General features: G+C 35.3%; 1 protein-coding gene across 5 annotated transcripts; it reads left to right on the top strand.

The window, feature by feature from the left end:
* Nucleotides 1–1,376: 1,376 nt before the first annotated feature.
* LOC138306629 (paired amphipathic helix protein Sin3a-like) lies at nucleotides 1,377–25,389 on the top strand. Of its 5 annotated transcripts, none has more exons than XM_069247068.1 (28): nucleotides 1,377–1,508; nucleotides 3,459–3,583; nucleotides 4,134–4,285; nucleotides 5,849–5,969; nucleotides 6,505–6,552; nucleotides 7,223–7,404; nucleotides 9,277–9,469; nucleotides 10,677–10,904; nucleotides 11,765–11,851; nucleotides 12,505–12,657; nucleotides 13,462–13,608; nucleotides 13,929–14,015; nucleotides 14,294–14,412; nucleotides 14,861–14,991; nucleotides 15,246–15,343; nucleotides 15,560–15,676; nucleotides 16,041–16,198; nucleotides 16,635–16,715; nucleotides 16,972–17,155; nucleotides 17,525–17,651; nucleotides 18,393–18,506; nucleotides 18,877–19,079; nucleotides 19,481–19,664; nucleotides 20,386–20,555; nucleotides 21,008–21,190; nucleotides 21,604–21,779; nucleotides 22,210–22,438; nucleotides 23,586–25,389. In XM_069247068.1, exons 2-28 carry the CDS (start codon nucleotides 3,557–3,559, stop codon nucleotides 23,832–23,834), a joined length of 3,948 nt encoding a protein of 1,315 aa, XP_069103169.1. In that variant the 5' UTR covers nucleotides 1,377–1,508; nucleotides 3,459–3,556; the 3' UTR covers nucleotides 23,835–25,389. The 5 variants fall into 5 exon arrangements, with proteins under 5 accessions (XP_069103169.1, XP_069103170.1, XP_069103171.1 ...); XM_069247069.1 differs by having other exon boundaries at nucleotides 12,505–12,648; XM_069247070.1 differs by having other exon boundaries at nucleotides 7,247–7,404.
* Nucleotides 25,390–25,527: the final 138 nt, after the last annotated feature.

The raw sequence follows: 25,527 nt of genomic DNA on the forward strand, positions 1-25,527 counted from the left end.
TTGGTAACCAGAGTCCACCGCTCCTGCAAAGGTGAGGGGATCTCCTGCAGGGCTCCTGCATGTTTGGTATTAAAGGGCACAAAAATGAAGCTCGATGAGTTCAGGTATTAGCTGGTTTGAATGAAAGAGTTCAGGTGTTTGCAGGTTTGAATGACAGAATTCAGGTGTTTGCAGGTTTGGATTATTGTTTACCGTAAGTGCATGTTTCTATGCTAGGGAGAGCCGGGTGGTTATCCTGTGAACTGCAACTGTATACTGTAAATGCTATTGTTGCTGAAAACAAGTGAAACTTTATGACGGCATTGAATTGTGCTTTACTCGACGACCAACTCTACTTTATTAAAACTCGGGTGTTGTGGCGGATGCCTGACGCTACCTTAGAAGGCATCTACCAAGGGCTGCGTGCTGGGAATACGTATACACATAACCCTACAGTTTTTCACTACAAATAATTTTTGTGAATCATTAAAAATTTTGGTTTAAAAAAACAAGGACGTAAAAGTCACACTGTGTTTTGGTTAAGTACGGCACAGGAGCTTTTGTGTTTGTGCACTGACCGTCAGGTTGGGCGACGACTGATTTTCCTTTGATATCTGCCGGCGCAGCCTTTGATGTAGCTTGCGGGTGCAAGGGTTACCGTCTTACTTTATGAAGCGTGCTGTCATTTTATGAGCTGTCGTATTTTTTTAACAAAAATTTAAGACATTTCTTCTAAATCTTCCGTCCTTATAGCAAGTACTAAACGTTGTGAAATTTAATTAACTTTAAATTGTTGTTTTGTTTAACTCACTAATACAAGCATTTGTTGAGAAAAACGGTTTTTATTCCCGGTTCATAGACGTCTCGCGCGGTGTTTATTAGTGTAAAGAGACAATGATGCATACTTCTCACTTATAAATCCTTGATAAAAGTAATCTGCCTGATTTTTTTTTTTTTTATTCTTTTTTTTTTTAGATAAAATATCATAATTCAATAAAAATAAAAATAGAAAAATAGACAACTCTAAATGATTTCTTACTCGAAACAGTAGATATACCACGAGTAGTATATTAACATAATCGACCAAGGCTAGGCAAGTTTCTGTTATGTTTACTGTAGCCTATTTGACGTCACACCCTGAGCAAGATAAGCCGATTTGTCAAGATATTCTACTCAGCGAAATTGGGAAAAATACCGATGAAATTTCGCTTGTTGGTGTATTTTAGATATAAAAATCAAATCGCGTCAGAAAACACCGATAATTTATGCGAAAAACATACATTTTAAGGCTTACAACTAACACCTATTTGGACAAAGCGCAAGTGCTGACCTCTTGGTTGACCCGGAAGCATAGCGTGTTTACATGTTTTCCCGCAGCGGTTTTGAAATGTAACGCGCGTTTTCATTGGTCAATAGAATGACGTACGGGAGTTCCAGAATATTGTGTTGGTGTTTGCTGAATGGAGTTCCGAACAGAGAATCCCAATCTAAATCTATGAAAATCAAGATCATCTGTTTGCTCTTTGCAGGTAAGTGTTGATTTTGGTGATATTTTATCAGTATTTTTCATGATGAACCTATAATTTATATAGAAGAAAGTCCAAATACCATATTATTTGTTTTCAAGTGGAGGGAAAATCCCGATACCAATCTATCAACCTTGGCCCGAAGTTGTCCTATTTTAGCAGTAATATTTTTCTCTGTACAAGTGAAACTGTAATATCACATTCTTCCTCTTTGCGTACACGAAATCAAATGATGTTCTGGTCAATCTATGCAAGGTTTCTATGAAAATTCATGCGATAGATTCTGTGAAAATTGATAAAAACTATCGAACATTTTTGGGTTGAAATAATGGACTCGTCCACTCAGCTGTCTGCTTGCGGTTTACGGTAGCTAGATATTTCTAGTCGTTCTGCATTGATTTATTCATATTTTTTTCCATTTTTGTTGGCGACACAATCTTGAAATGCAATGGTAGAAATTGCCTTTGATCTAGGTTCGTCTATGCCATGGTAATGCCTCTAAAGACGAATTGAAATGCACTGTTTTACACCTTGCAGTGTTTTGACCCTCATGTCGAGTTGGTTCGAAGAAAAATCGCTCTGGTGCTTAATTTACTCGTTCGAACTTCATAAAATTTATGCAATAGTACGTATAATATATCGGGGCAACATAATATACCAATTATTCTATGTTTAGATGGCATCCAAGTTTCAAAATACTCGAATTTCTGTATTAGCGGGAAGGTAGACATTTTTGTGTATCAAGCTTAAGACGATTCCATTTTGAAAAGTTGTGTAGGTGAAACAGGTTCTCTATGAAGAGCTTGTTTACGGTAAACTGTGAGTCATGTCATAGCATTACAGCTATTGGACGTTTGAAATATTTTTGCTACTTGATACGAGTTTTAAAAGGAGAAGGACCATGATTATGTGGGGAATAATTTCTGCTAGTTGTCACTGATATAATGATTGTTATTGTAACAATGTTTTGCCATAATTTACAGCAATCTGAAAGAGTAATCAATTTATGTAGTCAAGTGATGCTGTACTAACTATTTTGAAGACTGTATCAAGAGATAAGTTTTAACCTTTGTTTGCACATTCATGATGGTGACATGAACGTATGTAAACTACAGTACTATTGAAAGAATCGGTTAATTCTGAACAGAACTTGCACAGAAGTATTTACTATGAGGATTTCAAGATAGATACAAACATGAGTAATGAACAATTTACCGTTGAGTAGTCCCACCTTCCGATGATTGTTACATCACTAATATCGTGAATTATGGATGTCACAATTGATGGGGGGAAAAGGGGGGCGGTGGCCACTCAACAGTTAATCATACTATAATGATGTCATTTTGATCTGGAAACCCTTAAATGAAGCATTTTCTAATTTTGTTGCCACATTTAGGAGGTGCCCACCCATGCAGATAGAAATGAAAATTGACGTCATCATTTGCAAAGTTGATGTGTTGAACAAATTAAGGAATTTGGTCATAACATATTTGTTGCAAACGTCATCACAGATGAAATTAGTGTGCAGATGTCCTTTTCATCTGTTATGTTATCAGGGAAATATTATCATTATGACTTGATGCTTGAAATGTTCAATATCTATACATGTAGTATAGTATTACTCGCATAGTGATTACATGACAACAAGGAAAATTTTGTCTCATGAATAATTATTGACGAATAAAATCCAAATTTGAGAAAATAAGAATTGCTTGATAATAAATAGATTAGTTAAAAGGTGTTGTTTAAAGTGACTGCAGCTTCTTATCTTTTTGACTTCGAGCAAATATATTAGTCAGGTGCAATGGTGCGTTGTTTAGTAAAGTAACCACTTGATGTCATAAACATCTCTTATTTCCTCCTCTAATTGGATAAGTGATACCTGTAATATACACAATGATTAGTTATTAGTTTGCAGTTTTAAAATTGGCAATGGTGATGATGTCTTTTCAGGAAGTGGATCCCAGAATACTGAGTAAGAGCTTACCATCTCACAATAAGCCACCTGTTTTTGGTGGTAAACACAATATAGCTGACCGTTCAGAGTGGCCATGATGCAGCGCCGCTTGGACGAGCAGGTAATTATAAGTGTCTTAAAAGATATAATAATGTGTACTGAATATTGGTTCTGCATGGAAACAAAATTGATCAATTTTTCCCTATCTTCAATCTCAAGCATGAATATACTGCAGCCTCCCAAAACATTGACATTCAGACATTGCAACTCATTGCACGCATGGGAGGGCAGCTACGACACTGCATGTTAATGTAATAAACCAAACAATTTCATGCATCAATTTCAAGTTTCTTGTCAGATGAAATTTCGCCAATGAAAATGGCAGGGGAGGCAAAATAATGAACAGTGCTTTCTTATATCATATAATATTAAGGATTTAAGAAGTGTATAAAGGATGTCCTCTTCAATATCCAGACAAAGTGACAGATAGTTCTATTCTATTCACCATTATTAAATATTGAAATATGGCTGTCCTTTTTTAGAGTTTTTTCGTCCACAACTTTCCTAATAAGCATCCTCTTTTGTTACAATTTTATAAGCTCTCTGGTAATTAGATTTTGATAATAAAATTCCTATAATGTATTTAAATTGATATGGTTTTGTTTTGACAGCCTCGCCGAGTGAATCCTAGTGAACCCCAGTACCCACGAGTGTTGGCCCCGTCCGCCCAGAGATTTGGCGATGTGGGCGGGAATGGTCCAGCTGGTACGACTGGAACAGACAACATGCCGACAACACTACAGTACCCAATGGGCAACTTCCCGTGAGTATACCTCATCATTCTCGGCTAGAGATATTTGAATATGTGTGTAGTATAATGTGACTGTGAGCACTGTTTGTAAATCTTTTGTTTTGACGAAGAGGAGAGCATCTAGTAGATTGCAGAGGTTTCAATATTATTTTGCCAGTTTAACCTAGCTGTGGTACTGTCTGATTTAAGCTTAATTACATTAGATAGCATACAGATAATATAAAAGATAATGAAACCCCCGAGACTAAATTTGGTCTTCTATATTTGATTATTTGGCCAAAATTTCCAAGAATGTTGATCAATTGACTGAAAATTGTGTGAAGGCTGGACTTATTCCAGAGTTCGCACAGGCTTGAAAAGGCCTGGAATTTTGAGTGTCTGCCTTGAAAGGCCTTGAAATTGATATATGGCCTTGAAATGCCTTGAAAAATGGTCGTATAGCCTTGAAAACATAATTATAGGCCTTGAATTTACTTAATCTATCACAGACACCTTCTAATTTTGGTGATTAATTGCAGAAAAATCGTTAAAAAAATCTTAACCCTTACATGTACCAAGCTTATCACGGCATATTGACAAGAAAATTAAAATGACGTTGTGGAGTCTCTAGAATGTACCACCTGTTATCGATAATATGATACTCGGAACACATCTGGTTTTATCACTATTTAATTAGAGAAGAATCAGGGTCTTCTGTGGGTTTGTTATTTATGAGGGGTTAACTGAGCTGGATCAGTTAGCATCACTTGCCGGCTACAAGAACATGGCGGGGAGTCTGGCAGGTGAGGACAATAATGATGACTGCATTTTGATATATTAAATTCTGACAGTGAATTGGATTAGTTTAATGGTTTTCTTTAGATATTGTTCAAGGAAATTTATAGGTTAAAGATCGACAGTTTGAGATGGTAAAATCATAGTTAAATATCGGTATTTTGAGACGGTACAATCTTCAAAAGATTGGGACCTTCTTACAGATGTTAAGATAGGCTGAGGAGGGATGGTTATGAGTTAGATATAGCGATGTATGGGAAAGTAGAGGAATTGAAGCATCTGTAATGTCAATCTTGTTCTAGCAAATTAAAGTTATAACGAAAGACTAAGAGTATGGCTTTCTAGTTTTTATTTGACAATGATGTGATGGTTAGATTGAAATTTCTCAGGTAATTTGTTTACTTTAAAATGTCTGAAAATTCATTAGATATCATCAATATAAAGGATTAATGTGAAAAGAATGAAAGAAACATTTTTATTTCCTTGTCAATATGAAATTCTTATGCTTATAATATGGCTATAAATGCCTTGAATTTTATCATCAAAAGCCTTGAAAAGCCTTGAATTTCATATCTTGATTTCTGTATGAACCTTGTAGTCAATAGGTGGGGGAAAAAAAGACATTGAAAAAAAAAATGTGAAATGAAAAAAAAAAAATGTGAAAAGGTTGACATTTAATTGCAAATATTTGTCAATGAACTTTGGTTGAAATTGATAAGGAAACAACAAGACTGTTGAAACAATATGATAAATAAGAACACAGGAATCAAATTAAATAAAGGTAATGTTTGTCTGTTTTAGTGTGAACCAGAATGCACTGCCGCATTCCTCCCCGATGCACCACGCTGCTCACCACAGTGTTCAGCCACCAGCACCGCAAGCGGCTCACCCTGCAGCACAGGTCCATCAGGCTCCGTCACAGGTAAAATTGCAGGATTTGTCAGAAAGCTCCTTAGTGCTGGACTTCATTGAGGCCAGACACCAAATTTTATTTCCTCTCCAAAAAAATGGCAATTATAAAAAAAAATTAATATAAGATTCTTCCTATTTTGGTGAAGATATAGATGGTATATAACTATATATGATTTTAATGAAATTTCACAGGTAAGTTTATGCAAGAGATGCTACAGTTAAAATTTTCTTCTTTTTTTTTCCATGTTGATGCACTTTGGTCCAAGTGTTTTACAATAATTACTAAATGATGCTTTGGTTATTGGCAATCATTTTCATAATCCTTGTATGCAAAGCTTTTAAAAAAAATCTAGACAGTTGTCAGATCTAACACTGCAAATATAACAAACTTCTGTATGATAATGACAAACTTTGGAATAGTCAGTTTACAATACTTTACATGTTTCCAAGTTTTCCCCAATTCAGGATGGAAAGGCCTAAAATGTGATGGAAAATGTTTTTATTTTGAATTTATATCCTGATTTTGAATGGCTTTTCCCCCGTAGGCTGACAGACATCATGCCACCATTGCATCTGATATGAAACTTGACCTGGTAAGTGTTGTCTGTACTTTGTTACTGTTGTTGGATCTCATCACTTTTTCTGTGGAATCCAACACCAGCGACTTATTCTATCTATCACTCTCTCCTGTTAAATTCTGTTTTCCAGAGTTCAGAAAATTTTCTTTCTGGCTGACGTTGGGGAAAACTTTTTAAATGACAAAGCTTCCTAGGAAAACACAACATCCACCTCAGATCTGTAGAGATTTAACAAAGTATCAGATAGATGAATTAAAATTTAACTTTTAAATTCTAGATAGAATATCAATATCAAGATTTTAAGAACAAGAAAAATCTGGTACCTCATCATGACTCACCAAAGTTTATGTCCTCAAGTCTAGGTTTTCATGAATTTTCATGGCTTTATTTTCTAAGAAAAAAACCCCCATAAGAATGGCATTGTATAATGATTAATTCCATAATCAAACTTAAACAAATGCCTTGTCTTATCTTATGTTATTGAAATAATAAGACTAATGGGGCAAGACATTTTCTTTATCCACAAAGAACTCTGTATTAGTTCAAAGTGACATTAGCAGTCCATTGACCATCAAAGCTTTTATAGAAATGAGCAAAAAATTCTTTCTTTTTTTAAGAATATCTCAAATTGCCAAATGAAAATGCTGGCAAAGTACTGACTTTACATAAAACCCTTTCTATTAAGATTTCTGATGTTGGTTGTCATCAGGCGGCTGTGAGTCAGGGGCAGCAGCAACAGCAGCAGTTTCAGCGTCTCAAAGTAGAGGATGCTTTGTCTTACCTAGATCAGGTCAAACTCCAGTTCGGTAACCAGCCCCAGGTCTACAACGATTTCCTGGACATCATGAAGGAGTTCAAGTCGCAAACGTAAGCCCTGTGGATGTTGGTTGTTGTCATAACTAACATGCTTGATGCCAATTTTGGAAAGTGGAAGTGAGATGCAAAGCATCTCTGTTAGATGGCTTTTCTCAAAATATTCAAATATTTCAACTTCTGTGTTTTATGCATGTTCCTTCGGATAAGACAGTGAACAATTGGTTTCTGCCTGTACATGATTGGGCAATCTGTATATTGGTAAGGTCAGTAGTACAGGCAAAGAGAAAAGTATGTCTTACCGGATAAGTTGTACCGTATCTTGTACAACTCCCATACTCCGGGCCTATACATTTTATGCAAACTAGATCAAATTGACATCATTATCCCGATAACTGAGGCTGTGGATAGAACGCAAGGTGTTAGAATACAATGTATGTCTTTTGGAATGGATGGAAAATGCACTGTTCTATATCAATTGGAAATTGGACCAAACTTTGTTAGCTTACCAGTCAAAAAGATATACAGCCAACTTCTATTTGAGTTTTAGATTGGTATTTTATTTACTGTAAAGTAACTTAATTTCATATCGACTTAATTCCACAGTTTCATGCCTACTGTATTTGACACAATAAATGCCCAAGATGTTTGGAAAACTAAAAAAAAAATAAAGATGAAAAGGTGCTTTAAATGAAACAAAATTATTGCAAACCTATTTAGTTTTGATAGTTTTTGTCTTTATTTATGCTCGGGCAATTGAAATTGAAGCCTGAAGAGTGGGAGAGACGCTTTTTAGGTCAAATAAGGAAATTGCTTTTCACCGCGATTTGATTTTGCAACTTAGTGTCGTTAAAAGATGATTTCATATCAGCTGATCTTAAAATTCTGTAAAGGTTTCGGTATAGCCAGTGCTTGGAGTTTCCAAATTTGACTGTCCTCGAAATCATATTTGGCATTGAAATGAATTTTTTCTCAAGATAATATAAAACCAAAAGTCACGCCTGTACATGACTGGCCTATCTGTATATTGGTAAGGTCAGTAGTACAGGCAAAGAGAAAAGTGTGTCCTACCGGATAAGTTGTACCGTATCTCGTACAACTCTCATACTCAGGGCCTATACACTAGAAAAAAACTCTGTGATGTCATTAAATCTATATGAAGTCCATAAATTGTATCCAAATATGATATTTACAGTCCCATGTTATTCTACAGAACTTACTTCAATGTTGAAATGTGAGCAGTGTCCGTCTCTTTAATCTTTAATTAATGCACTAGTCTCCTATAAACTTCTATTGAATAAGTCAATCATTTGGGTTAAACAAATTCTTTAGTGTACAGTGTACCACTCAAATAAGGAAACTGCTTTACAGCGATTTGATTTTGCAACTTAATGTCATTAAAAGATGATTTCATATCAGCTGATCTTAAAATTCTGTAAAGGTTTCGGTATAGCCAGTACTTGGAGTTTTCAAATTTGACTGTCCTCGAAATCATATTTGGCATTGAAATGAACTTTTTCTCAAGATAATATAAAAACAAAAGTCACGCCTGTACATGACTGGGCTATCTGTATATTGGTAAGGTCAGTAGTACAGGCAAAGAGAAAAGTGTGTCCTACCGGATAAGTTGTACCGTATCTCGTACAACTCTCATACTCAGGGCCTATACACTAAAAAAAATCTCTGTGATGTCATTAAATCCATATGAAGTCCATAAATTGTATCCAAATATGATATTTACAGTCCCATGTTATTCTACAGAACTTACTTCAATGTTGAAATGTGAGCAGTGTCCGTCTCTTTAATCTTTAATTAATGCACTAGTCTTATATAAACTTCTATTAAATTAGTCAATCATTTGGGGGGGGGGAATCTTTAGTGTACAGTGTACCACTCAATACTAATCTTTTCAATCCAATATTTCAGGATTGACACTCCAGGTGTCATCAACCGTGTATCTAACCTGTTCAAGGGCCATCCCGACCTTATTGTGGGCTTTAACACATTCCTTCCCCCGGGCTACAAGATTGAAGTTCAGGCTAACGAGATCAGCGTCCACCAGCCTGGCCAAGCCACAGTGCTTATCCCGACTTCGGCTCCGATCATGCCACAGATCCCAGTCAGTAGAACAACAAATTAGTGTTTTAGAGAATTGATTAGACGAATGTAGATTGAAATTTTTTTTTTTTTAATTTGAAGGAAAAAACTACACTCGTCTAATCCAATAACCATCTAACACCAAACCCTATTATATATATTCCAAGCGAAGTAATTTACATTTTCCATTTTAAGCAATAAGTGTTATATCGAAGTTATTTTCTTTACTTGTTTTGTTTCCATAAGGGCTGTTCCAGCAAAACATATATGGCACCCAGGGAAGGCACTTTAAAAAATAGTATGTGCCATGGTGGGTTCAAAATAAAATCAATTCTGTGCCAGGGTGACGTTTCAATAAAATCACTTCTGTGGGTGGGTCGATCTGAAGCATTTGTAACCTCTTGAAATAAAATGCAAAATTTGTGTTTTATAATGTTTCTGTCAGTCATCCTGACTACAAAAATAATTTATTTAAAACATATTATATTCAATCAAACTTGGCAATGGTACAGAGAAACAGTTTTGGTAAAATACATTTGTCATCAATAGATCTTTATTTAGATTCACTGGTATTAAGTCGAGGAAAAAGTGGCATTTCACAAGCTAAGTGTGAATGTCCAGATGTCTACGTATACTCTTGCATTACCCTTGTGCAACACTTCGGTATCTTTAACAGATTTTCCACTAGTTCTAGGAAGATTGTACCTTTGTACAAATTTAGTTATAGATGCAGCAGATCAAACAATAGTTCACTGCACCATAAACAGCGCAATTTTGTCCAAGGACTCTTCAGTGATGCTAGAAATTAAAATATGTAAATAAAAAAAGATGTTGGAACAAAACAAAAAAATTAAATCGCTTCTATGCCATAGTCTCGTTCACAAAAAAGGAGATATGTGGAGGGGTCAACAAAATTGAAAATCACTTCTATCTGTGGGTCTCCCAATTTCAAAGTGCCTTCCGCCCCCTACCATATATGTTTTTCTGGAACAGCCTTAACTACGTTTACAGCTGGGGAAAAAACATTCTTTGACAATGAATAATTTGTTCTGAAGTGATTTATGTTTGAAAGTTTGAAACAAACTATTTTTCATTGTTTCTTTCTGATTCTTCCAGTAATTTATTAATAAGCAAAAATAAAAATATTTTAATAAAAAAAAAATCAAGATATTAATACTGAGATTTTCTCTATGGAAAAAAACTAACAGTAGGTATATGATTGATTACAGAAGCCACCTCCTCCAGCCCACATGCCAAGTACACCAACACACAGCTCCTCATCCTCCTCACATCACTCCTATCATCAGTCTCCTCATCGAAGTCAGGACCCTCCCACTGCCCCTCCTCCACCCGCCCAGATCAGTCAGCCCCCACCCCAACCTCCACCACAGCAGCAGCAACAGGCAGGGCAGCCGGTCGAGTTCAACCACGCCATCAACTATGTCAACAAGATTAAGGTAAGTCTGCCCTTTGTATATGCCACATAATCAACTATCACTCGATGATTTCAGGGGATTGTACATTTTGAATTTGCAGAAAAGAGTTTGTTTACATCTTTCTTGAAACATATTTTAGAGAGTTTGTTTATTTTGGAAAATATTTATATAAAGTTTGGAAAGTACTGTACAGCAAAATTTCTCTTGAGAAAAGGGGCCTTTATTTGGCCCCAAATGTACCTAAAAAGTCACGGTATAGAAGAGTAAATATATTTTATTAATATACACGTCATACAAAAATGTGATTGCCAGAACTAGTTTTCCTTTCAAAGCATCCATAGATTACAAATATTGTGGAAAAATTTTTTAATCCTAACAAACTTACTACATTGCTATACAACTACATCAATAAGATTGAAATAGGCTGCCCCTTCATATAAGCTACATTATCAACTATTCAAAGCATCTTGACTCTGTGTGTAGAAGTGTAAATACCTCAACGAGGTCTATCTGATGAACTGAAATCAAACTTATTCTTAAAAATGTAGTTCATCCTCAGGGAGTTGTGTCCCCTTAACTAGTCAGTCTTCATACAAATCTTGACTGGTGTAAAATCATTGTTTGCAATTTTGAAAATTTGAAATCTTAATGTTATACATAAGGTAAATAAATTATGGTAAACTTGTTGTATCACTATTTTCAGAATTTTTGAAAAAAATTTCATTGAAGCACGATACAGAAATAAGTAGGGTAGACCTGGTGTATGTCACATATAAAATATAGATGGAATAAATCCACTTTGCAATCATTTGAGTAGAATTTTTGAGCAAGAGAATATTTAAAAGTGAGTTTTATGAATTCATTCTAATTTCAATTTTCAGAATCGATTCCAAGGACAGCCAGAGATTTACAAAGCTTTCCTGGAGATATTACACACTTACCAAAAGGAACAAAGAAATCTTAAAGAGGTGTGTTTTGTCTTCTGTTGTAAATTTCCATCAATTTATTAATAGAAAGAAATCCTAGCTGATTCAGAATAAGCAAACTGTTAAGTTTAACAAAGAGGCAAATAATGTTGATTTTGTAGCCAACTAGTTTGCTGTTATCAGTATGTGACAGGGTGTGTTGTGCTTGATATATGTCTGTGGTGGCATGCTGCATAGAGATAGCTAATAAACAGGGCAAAAGTTTCACTAAAACAAAAACAAAGCAAACACTGTAGTCTCCCAAAATATGCATGCACTTCACACACTTCATACACAGAAGGCTGTCCTTAAAGGACCCTACAGTTTAAATTTACGTCCTATTAACAGGACAATCGCCCGTGTATCAATAGGGCAATATTCTAGTTAGCCATACAACTGTTGCCAGTCCCAACCTTCTGCTTATGAGTGTATTTTCTTATAAGGATTATGTCGCCTGGGATCAAACATTTGAAATGGTTACAGATGGATTGATACTGGAAATGAGTCCAAACTTATGAATTTGCTGTAGATGTAATTTATTTAGTACAGATAGTTGGTTACAATGTAATAAAAAGTCCACTAAAAGAGTCTGCTAAAAAGCTCTCTTGGGGCATTACAAGAAATTGTGATCAAGAAGATTTCTTTAAATTTTTAAGGGACTAGTACCTACTGGATACAAGCCTCTGACTGAAGCAGAAGTATATTCACAAGTTGCCAAGCTTTTCCAAAACCAAGAGGATTTACTGGCGGAATTTGGCCAGTTCCTGCCAGACGCTAACGGCTCGTCTTACCCTGGCTATGTAAGTTATGTAGGTGTCGTTCTTTCATCATTCATACCTAATTTTGCTGAAAACTAACACTGGTGTATCGGGGTTGTGTAGTTTCTGGATTCTATCTATTAATCATTCCATCAAAGAACTACATGCCTGAACTCTGTTGTCACTCTGATTTCATTACTTAATCCTTCTTCAATGAATGTACTTTTAAGCTGGTCGTCCTTATCATTAAGTTAATCAATTCTACTCCTCAATCATTTCCATCAATAGATCAAATCAATAGATAAGTGTTGTTTAGGTTGTGTTTGTCTGAAGAGTGGTTTTTTTTTCTCAGGACTTCATTTCTTCAAAGAAAAATGTTGTCACAACTGTATAGTTGTTTAAATTGAAGTTGTCTCTCTGGGGTTCATTCTTGAAAATGAAAAATGTTGTCACAACTGTATAGTTGTTTAAATTGAAGTTGCCTCTCTGGGGTTCATTCTTGAAAGAATAAAATGTTGTCAGTGCTGTAAACTTATCAAAAGGTCATCCTATCTGCTTTCATTTCTCAATTATTCCATCAATATATAATTGTATGCTTTTTCCGCACTATATTGTTCCTCAGGATTTCATTTCGTAATTATTTCATCAATAGATAGTGTTGTTAAGGTGGCACTCTGGTTTCATTTCATAACAATTCTACAGAAATAGAAGAAAATTATTGTGTATTGTTACCAAGCTTTATCCTTGTCTATTTGGATTTCAATTCTTTACCACAACATAAAAAACTTTTATCCTTGATCATTTGTTAGTTATCACTGATAACTGTGTTGTTACATGGTAACATTTGACTTACAGCTGAACATGCTACAAGGTGACTCAGCCCTGGGTGTAAGGAATGACCACTCCTCTACAGTGAAGAAGCCAGGCATGGGGAACAAAAACCAGAATAAGTCGAACAGTTCTCACCGCCGACCATCAAGTGGTCAGCAACCACCTGCTAAGGTCAGTGTTAGGGGATTAAAGTAGAAAACTTCACTGTATCATGATCATGTATTGTTTCAGTGTATTGCCAATACCTATTGTATAATCGTAGCTTTTCAAATACCCAGTCCGTAATACACTACAGCACTGTGTAACAAAGAGACTAAGAAATTTGCTTTGTTATAAGCATAGTTCATTATACACATATTGTAAACATCTTTAAGAACCATGACGGGGGACGAAGTTCACTTCGTTATAATCATGAATTTGTTGTTGTAAACACGTTTTACTGTATGTTTAGAAGCCCACATTCATACATTGTTATATTTCTCTGTTTACAGAAGGCCAAGACAGGTACACTGAAGGATATATCTCTAGCAGAGGCCGGCAGATATGGAACTCTTAATGAATTTGCTTTCTTTGACAAGGTATGTTAGATTTTAAAAAAAAAAATGTTTTAATATGTGAAGGGATGGGGAAGAAGAAAGGCAAAGAGAGGAAAGAATTTAACAATTTGTGAAATAAAATACCAGTTGCTCTGTTGAGCGGAAATATTGTCCAATTTGTGAGTAAAAATGAGAAAACAATTCAAACTTGCCATTATAAGTTGATTTACACACCCCAAAAGTATTATTAAATTTTAAATGCTAGATATTTGCTAGTGTTATCAGATGTAAATAAAATTACCATGAATTGTTTGTTCCAGGTTCGCAGAGCCTTGCGGCACCAGGAGGTGTACGAAAATTTCCTGCGGTGTTTAGTGCTCTTTAATCAGGAAGTGATTTCTCGCTCCGAACTTGTTCAACTAGTGCAAACTTTCTTAATGTAAGTTTCTTACTCGCAGTAAGCTGACAGGCTTTTAATGTCAATTTTTCATTCTCCATGAATTAATAGTAATATAGTGTGTTCTTAATTAATCTCTTAAACCATATTACATGGATATGGAGGGTTTATTGGTGAAACTATGAAATGAACTGAAAATATTCATCATACAAGTTAGTAATTGCTGAATTGAGTGATATCCTACAGCAATGTCTGTGTGGTAATATTGTCTGTGAATTTGCTGTTTTGGATCATTTAGGGCTAAGCTTTAAGATTAAAAAAATTCACTTGTTTATTATGCTTAGGATTTGGTGCAAAAACTTCTGAGAATAATCCTTAATAAAACCATATTTTAGGTTTGGCTCCAATAGTGTTAGTCATGACTGAAAAATAAATGAAATTAAAAGTAAACATATGCTATGTAAATACAAATTTTATTGCTCTCTGACAGAAAATTTCCCGAGCTTTATAAATGGTTCAAGGATTTCCTTGGTTACAAGGAATCTGGAGGTACAATAGAGGCTGTTCCCTCAGGGGCCACAGCAGAGAAGAGAATATCTGGGGACCTTGCAATGGAAATAGGTATATTAATCAAAATATTTGGATAGTAAAAAAGCTGAAAGTGCAGTGTAATTTTGATAGAAAGGTTGTAGAGATTTTCTTGGCAAAATTGCCCAAAATGTATTTATATTGGCTTGATCAGTCATCTTTGGTAAAATAATGTGTAATTTACTTGAACTTTAGGGTTAGACTTAGCACATGCTGTGTGTAGTATTTATGTGATATTTGAATGATATGATTCTAAATGTTTAATGTAATGTCTTAACATTTTGTAGACTATGCCACATGTAAGCGATATGGTGCGAGCTACCGAGCCCTACCAAAGTCCTATCTCCAACCCAAGTGTACAGGTCGCACGGCTCTGTGTCGTGAGGTAAGTTGAACATCAAATTTTAGAACAAAATACATCTTTGAATATTGGAATGATGAATACGACAATCGCAATTGTTACTATAATAGCAACATCTATACAGAACTTGTAATCAGATCTCTCTTGTCTTGTTCTGCATGGCTAACTTGTACTTTATTTTTTACATGGTGAGAGATAAAATCAAACAATAAAATAGAATAAAACATTTTATCTTTGTAGGTATTAAATGACACATGGGTTTCCTTTCCGTCGTGGTCTGAGGACTCAACTTTTGTGACGTCGCGGAAAACCCAGTACGAGGAGCACATCTACAGATGTGAGGATGAGAGATTTGAGGTAAGGCAATTATTTAAACAGTAGTTATACCAAATTTTATCAAAAGAACTCGGAACATAAGTATACAAGTATTGATGAATTTGCTGCTAAAACAGCTTGAATTAGTGGAATGCTTTTTCATTGATTTTGGATTTATCCTAAATTGTTTAAATCAACTATGCTTCACCTTAAAATGATTAAACATGTCATCATCCCTGAATTGTTTAGTATATTAAAACAAACTAAAGTTGTAAATTTGAATACTAAAGGCTGCATCTATTGGAGAGAGAGAAATAAAGTAATAAAAGTTTGGTTTAACTTCTATAAAACCTATAGCTTGAGTTTTCCAAAAATAAAATTAAGATAAAATTGTTTGTCATTTCAGTTGGATATTGTAGTGGAGTCCAATCTCAATACGATACGGATCCTCGAGGCGGTCCAGAAGAAAATGTCTCGAATGTCGTCAGAGGAGGCAGCTAAATTCCGTCTGGACAACTCGTTAGGAGGGTCATCAGAGGTTCTCCATCGTAAATCTATACAACGGTAAGACTGCTGTAAATTAAACTTCCTTTAACAACTTCTAAATTTCGCGATTTTCATTTCCAAAACAAGTTCATAAAAGGTTAAAATTTTCGGATTGAAAAATTTGATGGAAATTCCTATAAATGTAAATAAAACTATTTTTTTGGATAAAGTTAGTAATATGCACAGATAAACTTTGGTGAATTTCTTGGATCGCAAAATTTATAAAATGAAATCTCGCTTGAAGAAAAGTTGGTTTAGAGGATTCAATATCTATTAGGTACATCAACATGACAATGTGTGGTATTATTAGAAAAACGCTAAAATATATATGTTTATAGTGTTGAACGATACCACATAAAGTTGATAGAGATGAAAATTGTGAAACGTTGTGTTGGACAAGAGATGAAAATGGTGTCAAGATGAGTTTGTAATTATGAAACGTTGTGTTCGACAGGATATATGGTGACAAGGCTCCAGATATTATAGATGGTCTCAAGAAAAACCCTGTTGTTGCCGTTCCCCTAGTTTTACGGCGGTAAGTATGAGTTGAACCTCGTCACTAAGTAAAGTATAAAGATATTCTAATGATAAAGTGCTGTACTATTAGACAATAATGTATTGCTGAAAATCTCCAGTGTTTGGTTATTGCCTTTACACTTTAAATACACAAAATACATTCCTATGTTAATCATTTTATCTGCAAACTTGTTAAATTCAAGGAATTGGCTAGTTGTGTTTGCTGATTTTACAAATGACATTTTGATAAATTATGATTACTTTTATTGCAACAGGTTAAAAGCCAAAGAAGAAGAATGGCGGGAAGCGCAGCGAAATTTTAACAAAGTGTGGCGAGAACAGAACGAAAAATATTACCTTAAATCTCTTGATCATCAAGGCATTAATTTTAAACAAAATGACATCAAGTCCATCAGGTCGAAGGCCCTACTTAATGAAATAGAGACCATCTATGACGAGGTAAGTGGTCTTTATATCTTGATTATTGAAAAAATTGATTTGAAAACTTAATAAAATGTTTGAAGTTTTGTGAAATAATGATTATTGAATGCTTGGTCATACAGTGGAAACTGATCTCTAGTTTTTATGCTCAGTGATCAAATACAAAGATAGCAGTTTTATAAATTATTTGGGGATATTGACTTACTGATAGGTGTCCTGTAGCAATCACCTGTATGTATATATTATATGGCTCCACTGATTACTTAATGCTTTCTGTGTAAATATTTCCTGTCTCCTGTGTCATTTTCTGTATCCCCCTCCTGTCTCCCTACTCTGCCTAGTGATTAAGTCATTTGCTGTAATCCCTCCTCTGTCTCTGTGTTACAGCGTCAGGAACAGTTCCAAGAGAACGGTCCAGAACAAGGTACTCCTCATCTGTCCTTCAGTTACAAGGACAAGTCAACCGTAGAGGACGCAGCATCCCTCATCATTCATCACATGAAACGTCAGACAGGTATGCTGCTACACATAAAAACCAATGTCAGGGATACAAAGCTATTTACATAGAACTTTCTACTTCCTTACTGCAATTGAAAATTGGCATTTCTAATCTCTTGAGATTGTATGCCATATAGTTAGTTATTTTTGTGGGTCAGAAGTTTTGTGACTTGTCCAACTCTGAAACACGAAACAATTTAATTGTAGCTGTTTTAATTTTTGGCGATCTAGCTTTAAGTGCATATATATATGTTTCAACCATCAATTATTTCTTAATATTTATGCTGATCAAATTTTCGCAATCATTCCAATGTCCAACAATATCCTGAAAATATCTCCACGGAAATATGCGTTAATGCAGTTTGTAGATTTATCACAAATTTTCCCTCCATTAAATTTCATTATGTCACAATAAAATGTAAAACGCTTATGCATATTTAGTTATAAGTCAAATGACCAGGTTTTCATTACCGCTTTCTTCTTCCATGCATGACACTTCGCCCTCGAGAAAATAACTCTCCATTGAGACAATTCTAGATGTATCCCTCCACAGAGGGCCATAATTGTATAGTGTTTGTAGGATTTCCCTTCTGAATTATGGAAGATATCACTCCCAATCTCCCTATTGAATGTTTATTTTGGTGATATCTGATAAAGTTTGGGTTTTGGTGATATCTGATGAAGTTTGGGTTTTGGTAATATCTGATGTAGTTTGGGTTTTGGTGATATCTGATAAAGTTTGGGTTTTCCATTTCAGCAATACACAAAGACGACAAACAGAAAATAAAAGTCTTACTAAAACACTTCATCCCCGATTTGTTCTTCACGCCGCGCGCTGAACTCAGTGACGACGAGATGGATAAAGATGATGGTGAGCATGATCTCCATGTATTGTTCTACATTGTGTGGGCTAATGATGAAATTGCTTGAATTTTATAACTTGCGGCACACATGGACATTTCATTTCATTTGGTATTACATTGTAAACATAAATTTTAATCGTGTTTTGATCAAATGGCAAATTAAATCAAACTTCTGTGATATCAGAAAAAAAGTTGACTTGAACTAGAATGAGATTGAATGTTTTGATGGCCAAAAACTTCTATAATATCAGGAAAACACTTCACTTTCAAAAAATTCTGGTAAAGGAGAATGTGCCTATTGAAAAAAGGTACTACATTACTTGACACCTTGACAACAAAGTGAGAATTCAATCTTAATTAATTCTGCCACACTTGTAGACATGGATGTAGACGATGCAGAGAAAGAAGCTGTGAAGGAAGAAAAGGTGCCCTCCCCAACCCCTGTAGCCCCTTCAGCGCCCTCAGAACCCTCGGTAGAGCCGTCAGCGGTCAAGGACGAGGAGGTAAAGATGGAAGAGGAAGCACCAGGATCACCAGTCCTCAACGGCGCTCTCAGCGACAGTGATCACGATTTAGAGGATGTAAGTTAACTGAGATTTTGTTTATTCGAGATTCATTATCTAAATAAACATGTGCTTTGGTAATTTTCATTCCTTGTTTTAATTGAGGTAGCTATTGACTGTAATTCCACTTTTTTTCTTGATAAAATGGAGTTAAGGTTATTTGTTTTCACTGATAACCATGTAAGTCTAGGATCAAGACTGTTATTTATCCTAAAAAGTCATCATGTTGTGTTTAAAACTTACTTAAATCTTGCTATGGTCACAAATTTGTTATCAACAAACTATTGAGAATTGGATGAATTATAATTTCAAGACACTAAAATTTAATTTTGTTTTGGGTTTTGTTTACAGTCCAAGTCACAAAAATTTTGATTGGTTAATTTTTTTTTTTTACTGAAATTAATGATTTTCCGTTGTAGGATGATGTATACTCATTGTACTTTATCAACAACAACTGGTACCTGTTTTTTCGGCTGCATGAAATTCTGTGTGAACGCCTCTACAAGATTTACAGTTTATCAATGAAAATCGCAGCCGAAGAGGCCATGTGTCGACAGGAGAGGAAAGAGTCCACAGCGATCGCCCTTCGTCTGAAGGCTCCAAGTAAGTAGATGATGACCGGCTAAACTATCTCTTGGTGGTTACACAGTTACATCAAGATTTGAGAAAATTAAAGCCTTTTCCTTAGACTAACAAGAGCTGTTGGAGAACAGCAAAGCTCGCCTATTAAGCTTAAACAATTAACGAAACAGAAACTTGCTCAAAAACTTTAACGTGAAATGGGACGCCGACGCCGGGGTGACAACATTAGCTCCCCCTATTCTTCGAATAGGCGAGCTAATAAGGTAGATACAAAAGAATGCCATGTTCAGTAAGGCAGAATTTATTCCCTTGCTTGTAAAACGGAGCCTGGGACATATTTCTTAAGTCCAAAATACTTAAGTTGGGAGCCTTCTAAGCTTGCTTCGATTTAATTGTTTTGAAAGTAAATCATTTGCATATACATAATTATTCTTTTATCATGTGTAATTATTTAATATCTGCATATGAAATTGAAATATGGCCATTTTTCAATTGGGAATGGGTCCCTTTAATTGCTCTGAAATGCACAACAGAATAGGTTCTGGTAAAGGGATGAAATTACAAGGAATTTGCAATAAGATTTGCTTAAAGTTTATCTCCCTTAATAAGCCCAAAACAAACAATTTTCCTGATAATTTTGATAACTTTGTTTGGACAGGCATCTATTGTATTGCTTGTACAAGCGGTGTGGAGGTCAAAACAATACCCAAATTTATATTAAGATTGATTTATTTGTTATAAGGTGAAGTAGAGCCAGAAGAATACTACCCATACTTTCTGGAGATGATCAAAAGTCTTCTTGACGGAAACATGGAGCCTAACCAATACGAGGACCAACTCCGTGAGATGTACGGCATCCACGCCTATATAGCATTTACCATGGATAAACTTGTCCAGAACTTAGTCCGACAGGTTAGTCTTCCGTAGATTGTATTTATGTACTGACAAATGACCTTTCTAGGGAAAAACAAAAAAGCAAACAAATCTTTTAAAATACAAAATTATGAAATTGGTGCTTCAAAAAGTGCTGTCATTAAACTGGTCGTTAATGCAGGTTTTTCCTACTTTTGATATCAAATTATATAAACATTAATTTGCATTATGTTGAACCTCTGGTGAGTTATGAAAAGTTATGAATTGATTGTATTTAGTTAAGTTTTCACTTGGGTGTCTATTCTGAAAGTGGCTTACTCTGTCTAAGGAAACCAAATCAGTTATGTTATCACAAGTGTAAATAGGAAACATCATTATCGACAAGTGTAATCCAGTTATGACCAATAGCTAAACAATTATCCAGACTGTAACCTCGGTTTAACCTCTAACCTTTGACCATCTGACTTACAATGTTGACCTTTTACCTATAGATGCAACACATAGTGACGGACGATGTGTGCTGTAAGGTGACAGATATGTTTGAGGAGGAGAAGAAGAACAAGGCGACAGGTGGCCGTGTGGCGACTGTACATCAACGTGCTAACCAGGAGGCTGCCTACCAGAAAAGAGCAGACCATATTCTGGCTGATGAAAACTGTTTCAAACTCATGATTGTAAGAAATGTTTGCTTATATTCAATTTATTTTTGAAAAATTTCTACTTCATGGTGCAGGCATGATCACAAGTAAAAACCACCCAAAAGCTGGATCTTTGTCCTCCGATAGTCAATTATTCAGTGGTTTTTGTATATGATCATTTCAGGGGTCTTGTACCTTTTAATTTGGGAAAATACTTTTTTTAAATGCATATATACTTAGCAGAGGGTTTTCTTTATTTGGGAAAATATCGCTAAATTTCTGCAGGGGAAGGGGCCAATTATGGCCCTAAAAGCACATTAAAAAGAATTTTGAAAAATATTGCAGGGAGGGGAATCACAGAGTATGTTTTAGTTGTAAATAAAGAATTTAAAATAAAAAGAGAAGAGGAAGACAAAAGCCTCATAAAAATTGTTATTGATCTATTACAGTACAAGAAGGACTGTCGCCTTACCCTGGAGCTCCTAGATACAGAACACGAACAGTCAGATGATCCTGTAGAAGTAGAACGATGGTCCGAGTACGTGGAAAAATACGTCGCTAATGACGATACTGTATCTGAGGACCTCAAGGAGGAGTTACAGAGAAAAGCTGTCTTCTTACCAAGGTTAGTACTGTCAAATGTCACACAGAACACTTACAGGGTGTTACAGGTTAGGTGTTATAAAATTAAGTTTAGTTTAGAAAATTCAGGTGAAATTGTTTTGCTGTAAGATTCAGGTATTCAAACAAAAAGAAGTACACTATGTATGCCCATTCAAAACATAGTACTGTACTTATGACAAAATTGATTTTGAACAGTGCTATGATCAACATTCGTAGTAATTGCTATACTTACCATATACAGGAAATGCAATTGATTCAATGATATTTGATTGGAAAATGTCTGGTACAAAATGGGCTAAAATATGGTTCATAATGAAAATATGTACATATTCAGCGACTTGAAAAGTTCACAAGTAAGTTAAAAAAACCCTTTATTGTAGAAATTGTACGGAAGTGGCGTTTGTCTGAATAAATTTTAAACTTTATTGTAGAAATGTACGGAAATGGCGATTACATCAGCGTAACCAGAAACAGAAGAATGATGCAGAGCTGGAGGAAACGTCTAATCCCGGTGAATCTCCTAAACAGGAAACCAATGATGATATGGACATACTTGACAACACAGAGTGTAAATTTAATGTCAATTCCTTCAAAATAGTGTACGTCGTCAACAGCGAATACTACCTCTACAAACGCACTGCGCTGAAGAAGGCTAAAGAGGTGAGGTTTCGGTTTATAGTAGTGATATTTTGTGACTCTCACTCACAAACAACATATTTAATGCTCCTGCCATGAAATTTGGAACATGTATTTCCAGTATATTGTACATCCGTACCTCAATGTCTTTTGTTGCCATTTATTGTCTTACAGACTTTTGTAATTTGCCTTCACCACTACATACTTACATTTACTTGTCACTTCTACTATATAAACTAACCAAGGCAAAGTGAAGTATATGACGGTATAACTAACACCAAAAACGTGACCATTATGACTTCACTAATGTTGACGTGGTGACGTCAACTGATCACCGTCAAAATGACTGTTTCATCTTGTGGGTTAAATCGTCGTTGATAAACAGTTTTCCTGGTCGAACTTAGATAAATTAATGTTAATGCAGATTGCAGAAACCCTGAAATGAGTAGATAATGTAAATAAAAGCATCAAACTATCTTCCTATGGCATCTATGGTCTATATAGATGCCAGATCTTTGCAGACAATCATTTCATAATGCGCTAGCGCGCATATGAAGATTGTCTGCAAAGCTCTGTCATCTATATAGACCATAGAAGCCATAGGAAGATAGTTTAATGCTTAATTAAAGTATACAACTAATCGTGGACAGACTCCTAGCCCCAACTATCTACTCCTGTATAAAGGTTACCTGTCTACAAATGACCTTTTAATATGTCCCATTATAGACAGGTTTTATGTTTTAACCGTTATTGTCCTCTATAGGGAATCATATAGCTTAATGCCCTTAAGATAAAATTTTAAGAACATTTTGGTATCATTTTGGTAGTTAGCAAAATGTTGATGATTATCATAATTATACCCCTGCAACAAAGTTAGGTGGGGAATCAGGTTGTCCATATGTCTGTCGACACAACTTTGTCTGGCTAACTCCTCCTAAACTACTTGACAGATGTTGATAAAATTTCTTACACAGAACCCTGACAAGAAAGGAAGGAGAGAAAACTATATATGGTTTTGCAATGTCCCCAATTATTGAAGTTATTACTAAATTTGTGCAGTGGGTTTATTAGTCGTCCACTGTGGCAACAGTTATTGTTTCAGATATACAAAGAATGATCAAACCTGTGGATTATTGATATTGAAGCTAATAACTACTTATTTCTTTTACAGTCTCATAAGCGAGTGTCACTAAAGCTGCATGACAAATTCTCGAGCTGGGTTGACAAATGGCGGGCACAGAATGTTACCGTGGATATGGAGAAGGAGTGTGATGATTGGATGATGGGAAGGGGTGATGATATGAGAGCCAATGAGACAGTTTGTAACAAAGTTTGTGTAGAAGACACTGCTCCGTACTATGAGTACAACCAATATCGCGTGACGTATCAAGAAAAACCACCTGATCGAGAGGAAGGGTAGTTTTCCTGTGTTGATCAATCATCAAACATTATTTATTTCCCATTTCATTCTCAACATCATCATTATCCTGTGTTTGAGATCGCCCTGTTTCCGAGACCTCTTCAGGGTTGTAGTGGAGTGTGTAATATTGGTGCCGTCTTTTCGGGAGGAGGACGACTGAAGTCAGCCACCCCCGACCTACAATAGACAAACACACCAAGAGACTGTCCCTATGGTGGGAGGGACCGGTGACGACTTGTGCTATATTTTGTTTCATGTGATATTCTTGTTTTGTACTTTCCAACATGTGTTGAAGAAAGATACAAGTGATAGAAAGCTCTTGCAAGAATCAAGAATCAATTCTGCTGTTTTTGATCGTGACAAGCTAGAATATCTCCAGTATTCTAGGTCTACAAGATTATTGTTACTATGATTTTGCTACAGAATCATGATAAAAGTTTTTGTCTTTATTTCTTTTCACTTGGTTAATGTGCATGTATCAATTATCTAACGATGGTGTATCGATGTAGAAGGGGATCAACTGCCTTCTGGTGCAGAATATACATGAAATAATGCAGAAATGTGAAGAAGGCATCTGAAATTTACATCCGTCATTCTGTCCATTTATTGAACAGAATCATTTGAAAATGCAATAAATGTTAATCACCATGATTCATGCGTTTAACCAAAGTGACGGGACCCGTTATCTAGTCTGTTAGGTTGTCTCCCCTTCTCAGGAACACAGACAGTATGGGGCCCTGTTAGATCTGTATTACACACGCCTGTTCTGTGTAGAGACTATTTTTATACTTTGTCCTTGTTGAAGATTTACAAGTTTATCAAGATGACAATTTCGTTTTTGTGTCGTTGAAATGGGAAATATTTGCAAGCATTCAAATCAACTGCAATTCCATTTCTGCATAATTGTCATAAAATGCCAATTTTATGCATAAATTGAACAAATTTTGTTCTGAAATTTTTAAATAATTTATATTAAAAAAAAGTGAATTGAATTGCAGTAAAATAATGTTCTCCCAAATCTTTCCCGATCTTTGTTGACAGATTATATATTGTCTCATTTACTTATCTTAATCTTTATACAGTCGTAAAGAGAAATGGAGTCATTTGTATTTCAATTTATTTGTTTATATATCTTTTTGTAGAAAAAATTAAATGAATGAAATGAGACATACCTCACCCAACAAAAGTTTGAAGCAAAATACATGTAGGAAAGTGAATTGAATGTTTACTGATTCAGCCCTGAAAATTCATAATGAACTGTTCCTGCCTTTGAATCAGGAGAGTTCCAATGTTTCTTCAGGGGTCAATTAGTTGATCAATCCGAGAAAAGCTATATGGCTCCATTTGTCTTGGTTTTTAAGCGGTTCTCTGTAAAGCGGATAACCATTGAGTACTAGTGTATGTGTGAGAGCGAGTGCGACCGAGGACACAATTGTACAAACATGTAGATGTGTATATAGTATATGTACAAACAAGTTACGGTAACATGACAAGAAGTGCTGTAATGTACACACGACTTGTAAACTTAATAAATAAACCTGTGGGTCAAACAGTACCTTATTGTCCGTGTTCTGTATTGGTATATATATACGGTGGTCATGAGAGGAAGATAACTCTTATGAACAGGTGGAGTTTTTGTTTGTAATTAACTTTCCAGATAGAAGATAGTTAATCTAATCTCATAAATGGTAGT

The sequence above is a fragment of the Argopecten irradians genome, chromosome 13 (genome assembly GCF_041381155.1).
Source record: "Argopecten irradians isolate NY chromosome 13, Ai_NY, whole genome shotgun sequence".
NCBI lineage: Eukaryota > Metazoa > Mollusca > Bivalvia > Pectinida > Pectinidae > Argopecten > Argopecten irradians.